A 7588-nucleotide genomic window follows, 5' to 3' on the forward strand; every position below is an offset into this window, starting at 1 on the left:
ACGGGTTACGTTAATCTCACCTTGATTCAAATTTTTTGAATCCCAATTTGTACCTCATTTTCACTCTATGAAAATCGTCTCTGGAACCCTAGATATCCAAAAACCCTAGTCTTCCCAATACGATCTGGTTCTTCACTAACATCTACGTCTTTAACTGCTACTACTTCTTCTCTAATAATAATCCTTAGCCCTAGTTTCAATATAAGGAGAACGGAGAGAACGATGGAGAGAAGAAGAGAAGAAAGAGAATAAGAAAAAGAAAATGAAAATTATGTGCAGTTCACGCGTCTTTGAACTGGATAAGGGACATGAAGGTAATTTTGCGCACCGAGTTAGACTTATTCAATGCCGACGACCGATCTGGTGGGTCCAGGCGTGATATCTAACAGAATGGCCAGTTTATAGAAGAAATTAGAATTTTGGCCGGTTTATTAATTATATGGTTTGAAGCTGTTTAGTTTGTTAAATTGCCCAAAAATCAATCTAACTTTTCTCATTTGCAGAAGAAGACATGGAGAACTAGACGATAAATAGTATTACTCCTACGTGCTCTTACAAACTGAGCAGTGATATGTTGTTTGTTTACTTATATACCCCTTTGTATATCACCGTTGCTGCTGTTAATGTGAGGGTAAATGAGTCATTTACAACTGATATATTTGTGTATTTTTGCCGTCCAAAGTATGCTGTTACTTTTATATTTACCTAGATGTTGTTGTTGCTCAGGTCAGTACTGATAAGTACAAGTCAGATATAAATATCTTTCTAGGTGGTCTCTCAGAAGATAGATATCCCACAATACCATCAAAAGAACCCAAAGTCCAACTACTATCAGTGTCTACGCTCATTTTGCAAACATAATCAAGTAGAGAGTACTTCAACTTTGATTACATAATTTTACTCGCATTTGTTATTTTACCTGGCTAAATTGGGGCCTACTACACTTAATTTGGGCCTACTACTAGATGACAAAAAAGGTCATTAGAAATAACTTTCACACCACCCCTTATCCAACAATTACTTAACTACCTAATTTACCCCTGTTTAATTAGTACTAATTAATTGTATTAGGTGTTAATTATATTTTAGATGTGAGATCAACTAATGTTAAAGAGTTCTTCAAAACATCAGACAACTTAATTTTTTTGATTTTTTTTTGGTGAACAATACCCAGAATCGGTTTATGTTCATGCACTCATAAACCGACTCTGGGTTGGTGTTTTCAGAATTAACAGAGGACTTCCAAAATCGGTTGACTTTGGCATATGTAAAATCCGATTGTGAAATTCGGGGTTTTATGTGACATATATAAATCGATTTATGTCTTTCATAAGAATTTTTTTATTCATTCATTTCATTATTGTAGGATGCATTTAGCACATGCATCAAGCCTTTAAACCCCTAGGCGACCCTAGTGGACGAGTTATAGTCTCGTGGGAGTTTACATAGAGGTCTTCCCACAAAACCTATACAAAAACTTCTAAACCCATCAATCCTACTCCTCCGAAGATGATACAGCATCCAAGTACTCTGGGTTATCTTCCAGGATTCTTTCTGCCAAGAAGTGATAGTTTGCATCAAATTTGAATGCTTCCCCCTTTTCCTCCAAGTAGCGCGCTTTCACGACAACGTGCTAGAAAAACACAAAAACAAACTTACATTTGTTAGTGGTGTTTCATTGGAAGATCAAACAACATGGATCACGTAAAATAAACCACAAACATACTTACAAATTGTTCAATGGACAAGGTGAAGGGGCGAATGTTAAAAATCCGAGGTTGGAGAGCTAAAAAAGCAAGTATCGCATTTTCGATGAGTAGGTGCCTGTCGTGCACTTGTCGAACACTTCTTTCATTAGGATTCCCAAACTCTTGGTTAAATTTGTTGTGTACTATAGCCCAAAAGGTTGTGGAATCCGCCCTTTCGGAGGATTGACGTCTAAATCGATTTTCCGCATACCATGCTTTGGTGATTGCCAAATTTTTCGCGCAGTCAAATGATGCCATTTCTTGTATATATATGTATGAAATGAGTAGTTGTGGAGTATATGGAGTGAGGGGGGATGAAATGATCAATTTTGGGGCAAATGGTGTCCAAGGGTGAGGTCTCTATTTATAGAAAAAATCCCAATCGGCTAATTTTTTTTGAAAAACGTGAAATAATTTGGCATAAATGGTCTTCTACAAGGTACGTATAAACCGATTGTGTTTTAATGCCACCAGGAATCGGTCTTTTTTTGTGACCAACATAAACCAATTAAAGACATGTAAAACAATTGAATTTTCACCGAAACTAATCGGTTTATATGTATGCATATTTCACCCGATTCTAGCTTAAAAAACATACAGGAAAAATAGCAAGAATAATCGGTTTATATATATGCATATGTGACCCGATTCTAGCTTGAAAAACATACAAGAAAAAATAGCTTACACAATCGATTTATGCTGACATATCGAGTAGACCGATTGTGAAAACACATAATTATAGTTAAAAAAAATCTGGTACAACCTCATGACTTCAACAAAAAATTCAAGTGCATTAAGTTGAACAAACCTTAAAAGACTGTTAAGAACTTAAAAGAGTTGAACTTATAAACATCCAAAGTACAAACCTTCATAACTTAAAACATCCAAAATACAAAACCTTAAAAGTCTTATAAACCTAAACTTTTAATATCTAAAACTTAAACGTAAAAACTTAAAGTGAAGGAGCACCAGCAGCAGCAGCACCACCCGAAGCATTTGCAACACCACCATCAGCAGGAGCACCATCACCAGCATCAGCACCATCAGGAGCAGCAGCTTGTGCTTCAGCCATTTGTTCCCAAATACCTTCCGTTTCTGTATGGAGCTCCCTCTCAGCTGAAATCATGTTTCTCCTCATCCTAGTGAACCTCATGACCTCACGAATCTACATAAGCAAACGGTAGGTCCAAGCTTGTCAATCAACGCTAGGGCTTGTTCAAGATGGGTCGCATACCCATAAGCAAACTTGTAGAGGCTTCTTTCTCGCACTCGTTGCGGTTGCCTAAGGATGTCCTCCAATGTGATCTCTCGAGAGTAAAACGGTAGGTGTGAGAAGTCCATATCTACATAAAACCAAAAAAAAACTAGTCAATAATCGGTACATAATGAAACATATGTAATCCGATTCTGACTACAAAAACATACAGGAATGTCAAACATTCACAATCGGTTTATGTGATACATAAATAAAACCCGATTATGAAAAGGAATCTGAAGAGACAGTCATAATCGGTAAAGTAACAAGAACATAAAACCCGATTATGGGATCGCATAATTTTTTTTTAAAAAAAAAAGGTACCCAGAATCGGATTATTTTAAAGCACTTATAAACGGATTCTGGTGATGTATTTTCATCTTTTGTTTCAAACCCTAAAATCGGTTGATGTGAATCATCATATAAACTGATTACTATGCATGTTCTTCACGGAAGAAACCAAAACCCAGAATCGATTTATTCGATATGTCCACATAAACCGATTCTGGGTGTAATCAGAGATTTTGATTTTCGAAAATTGAAGATTTAAACATGTAAATCAATGAAGAAATGCAAATCATAGAATGGGTTGATGGAGATTTACCTTTTTCTTGGTTGGCTCGAGTATTCGTTGGAGAAGAGGATGAAGATTTTTTTTGATTAGGGTTTTGAGAATTTGGAAAGATTAGGAAGAAAATAGAAACTTTTTTAGGTTTAGGTTTTTTTTGTTTTTGGATTTACTGAAAATGGAAAGATTACTATTTATATGAGATAGTTTTAAGAATTAATATGGAGGTAAATTAGTATTTTTTAGAAGTTTGGGTGCCTAGAGTAATTTGGTGGTGTGGGAAGGGAAATTTGAGAGGCCTAAATTAAGTGTAGTAGGCCCAATTTAGCCAGGTTATTTTAACAGAATGAGGCCAATTATTTTTCTGGAAGGTGAAGCTTGAATTTTGCTGCCAGGCAAATATACTTTCTTCGTTAGATATTAAAACAACGGAAAATTGGTCATTTGTCCAAAAAAATTTAAAACATGGTTCAAATGGACAAGTAAAAATTAGTATGGGTGAAATTGACACAAAAAAATAGCAATGATGAAACTGGGTTCATCGCGGCTTAAACTTAAAAAATAGCAAGGATTAAACTGGATGCATCCTGATATAAATTAAAAATAAGAAAAAATATTTGAAAATGGGTAGGATGAAACTGATTACATCCTGACTATTTTTATATTTTTGTCCATTTGAACAGTATCTTTTAAAGTTTTGTCCATTTAAACGGTATCAAAATGTACAAATTTTTTTCACCCAAAAATTGTTGATTTTGATCTTTTTAACCAATTTTGTGTTAAAACAACTAGTACATGAAAATTCAAGTCAAGTGACTTCCAAAATAAGTTGCAGAAATTCTATAATCTATAACTTGCATCTAAACTATAAACATGTTTCACAGTAATGTCCTTAATTTTCTCCCTCATTGTCGCTGATATCGAAGATCTCAACAATACATGTAGTTGATGCTTGTTTGAGCACAACTTGATTCTCAGTAGATGGTGTCCCACTGCACTTGCGAAATCCAGTTAGTGTCCCTTCTGTCTCAAAACCTCCCAGTACTGCTCTTGCAAAATAATCAGGAGGTGCATCTGCAAGAAAAAATCCATAATGTGAAATATATGGTGATATACAAAAACCCAGAATTAGAATTAGAAAATGAAAGACAAACAAATAAAAGGATATGAATTATACCTCCTGAGGAGAGCACACCATTGGAGTTTATTTGCAGTGAAGAACATTTGCAACTGGCGGGTGTAAAAGGGGGATTTGGACTTGTTTCAGTTCTAATCAATTGCGTCTCATCAGCTGCATCGACCTGCAAGTCTCTCAATGTTGCATTTTCTTCTTGCAATTTCAAAACCCGCGTCTCCAATTCCTTAAAACCTCTCATTTTCTTCAGTTTGCATCTTCTTAACGACCTCCTCCAAATGACAAATTCTTTCCCCTGCACTCTTCTCCCTTTGAGACATTGCATTCCCATCTTCTATTAACCCCATTATTTGCTCTTCCAATCCAATGCATTTGGTCCTGTATTCTTGGATCTCATGATCAAGACCACCGTTTACTGCCTGTAGGTTCTCCAATTCCATTTCATTCCTTTGTAGCTCTGCACACAAACCTTGACACTTGATCTCATGATTCAATACTTGACTCTCCAATTCCATTTTCAGATTTTCAATTTCAACACATTTATCATCATCCCTCTTCTCAATTTCCAAAGTTTCTTTTGTATATTTTCTCCTCTTGTAGACTATTCCTACATTTGAATCATCGTCATCATGTTTTTTTGAAACTTCGTCTCTTCCTTTGTTAAAACCTTCCTTAAACCTTTTCTTACGCTCCATCATCAAGCTAATAATGACTTTGGAAAGACTAACAGATAATGGAGGAAGGAGAAACTTACTCAGTACCAAAACAGATGATGAACTTTAATGTGATGAAAAATCAATAGGCTTTTTTTCTCATTTGCAATAGAGACAGAAGTAGACGCTAAAATAGTAGTCTTACAAACTGAGCAGAGTGATGATGTTGTGTTACATAAATGCCCCTTTATAGGCTGCCTTAAGTGCTGTTACTGTGAGTGTACAAGGAGTAATTTGTAACCTGCTATATTTGTGTAACGCATTAATGGATAAGTTTAGGTTAGTGGGAAGAAAGAGCCCAAAGTGGTGAAATAGATAATGACATATATGCTGGTGCATCTTAAATTTCAAAGATCTCTGGTGAAGATATGTATATTCTGCATTGAATTATCTTTGTTTCTTTACATGAGATATATATATATGGATACAGATATTCTCAAAGATATGTTTCCTAAACTAAAACAGATTCTAACTAGAATACAGGGAAGTTGTGAACAACTACACAAGACTCGGACTATGAGGAGAAGACCCATTCTGGTGGTTGTGTTGCCACTGCCGTGGCACACAATGTGTACACGTCCAATACCCCCCCTCAAGTTGGAGCGGGAGGATCATGAGGCCGAACGCCCAACTTGCGGACAAGATGTTTAAAATGATCCACACCAAGCGGTTTAGTAAAGAGATCGGCTAACTGGGCTGCAGAAGGAATGTGAGTTGGTTTGATAAGTCCAGAGATGACTTTTTCTCGAACAAAATAACAGTCGATTTCAATATGTTTAGTCCGTTCATGAAATACCGGATTTTCAGAGATGTGAATAGCAGCCTGATTGTCACAATAGACTGAAATGGGTTGCGGAATACTGACACGAAGATCAGAAAATAAATAATGTAACCATTGGAGCTCAGAAGTGACCCTAGCTAGAGCTCTATATTCTGCCTCAGCAGAAGAAAGCGAAATAGTGGGTTGCTTCTTGGATTTCCAAGAAAGAGGACTAGTACCCAACATAATGAAATAACCTGCAGTAGAGCGACGAGTGATTGGACAACCTGCCCAATCTGAATCAGTGTAACCAGCAAGAGAAAGTGAACTAGTAGCAGAAAGAAAAATGCCGTGAGCAACCGTGCCTTTTAGGTAACGAACAACACGATAAGCAGCATCCAGGTGACCAGAACAAGGATGTTGCAAGAATTGACTTAAATAATTCACAGAATAAGTGATATCAGGACGAGTTACCTGAAGATATAGAAGTCGACCAATTAAGCGTCGATAAATACTTGGATCAGAGAGAGGATTACCTGAGGTGGGTAATAATTTTAGATGTTGCTCCATGGGAGAGGTCGCAGGTTTAGCACCTAAAAGACCGGAGTCCTGAATAATATCTAGAATATATTTACGTTGTCCAAGAAAAATGCCATTTGGAGAACGAGAAACTTCTATGCCTAGAAAATATTGTAAACGCCCTAGATTTTTGAGTGAAAATTTGGCTTCTAGTTTTTGTATGAGCTGCTGGATAGCCAAATGATTATTTCCTGTAATAATGATATCGTCGACATAAACCAAAAGATAAATAGAGATGGCGTCAGAATGAAAAAGAAAAAGTGAATAATCAGCACGAGACTGGATAAAACCTTCCTCCAGTAAAGCATTAGAAAATTTAGCAAACCATTGACGAGACGCTTGTTTAAGACCGTATAGAGATTTATTGAGTTTATAAACACGAGTTTCACCCTTGGTTTGAAAACCAGGGGGAAGTTTCATATATATTTCCTCATGGAGATCCCCTTGTAAAAAAGCATTATTGACATCGAGTTGATGAAGAGGCCAATTGAAAATGGCAGCAATGGATAATAAAACACGAACAGTAACTAATTTAGCAACAGGAGCAAAAGTGTCATGATAGTCAATACCTTCCTGTTGTGTGTATCCTTTGGCAACGAGACGTGCCTTACGACGATCAATATCACCATTCGACTTATATTTAATTTTGAATACCCATTTACAACCAATAGAAGATTTTCCAGGTGGAAGAGCGGTCATAGTAAAAGTATCATTATTAAGTAAAGCAGTGTGCTCTTTGACGATTGCATCACGCCATTCTGGATGTTTAATGGCTTCCGTAAAAGAGCGTGGTTCATTATTAGAAATAACCGAAGATAGAAAGGCACGAT

General features: G+C 36.4%; 1 protein-coding gene across 1 annotated transcript; it reads right to left on the minus strand.

Moving 5' to 3' along the window:
* Positions 1–2700: 2700 nt before the first annotated feature.
* Positions 2701–5180, minus strand: LOC113311387. The gene is made up of 4 exons (XM_026560226.1): positions 4749–5180; positions 4511–4645; positions 3018–3091; positions 2701–2913 (listed from the first exon to the last, which is right to left on the minus strand). Exons 1-4 carry the CDS (start codon positions 5035–5037, stop codon positions 2701–2703), a joined length of 711 nt encoding a protein of 236 aa, XP_026416011.1. The 5' UTR covers positions 5038–5180.
* Between the last annotated feature and the right edge of the window lie 2408 nt (positions 5181–7588).

This window comes from Papaver somniferum, chromosome 9 (assembly GCF_003573695.1).
Source record: "Papaver somniferum cultivar HN1 chromosome 9, ASM357369v1, whole genome shotgun sequence".
NCBI lineage: Eukaryota > Viridiplantae > Streptophyta > Magnoliopsida > Ranunculales > Papaveraceae > Papaver > Papaver somniferum.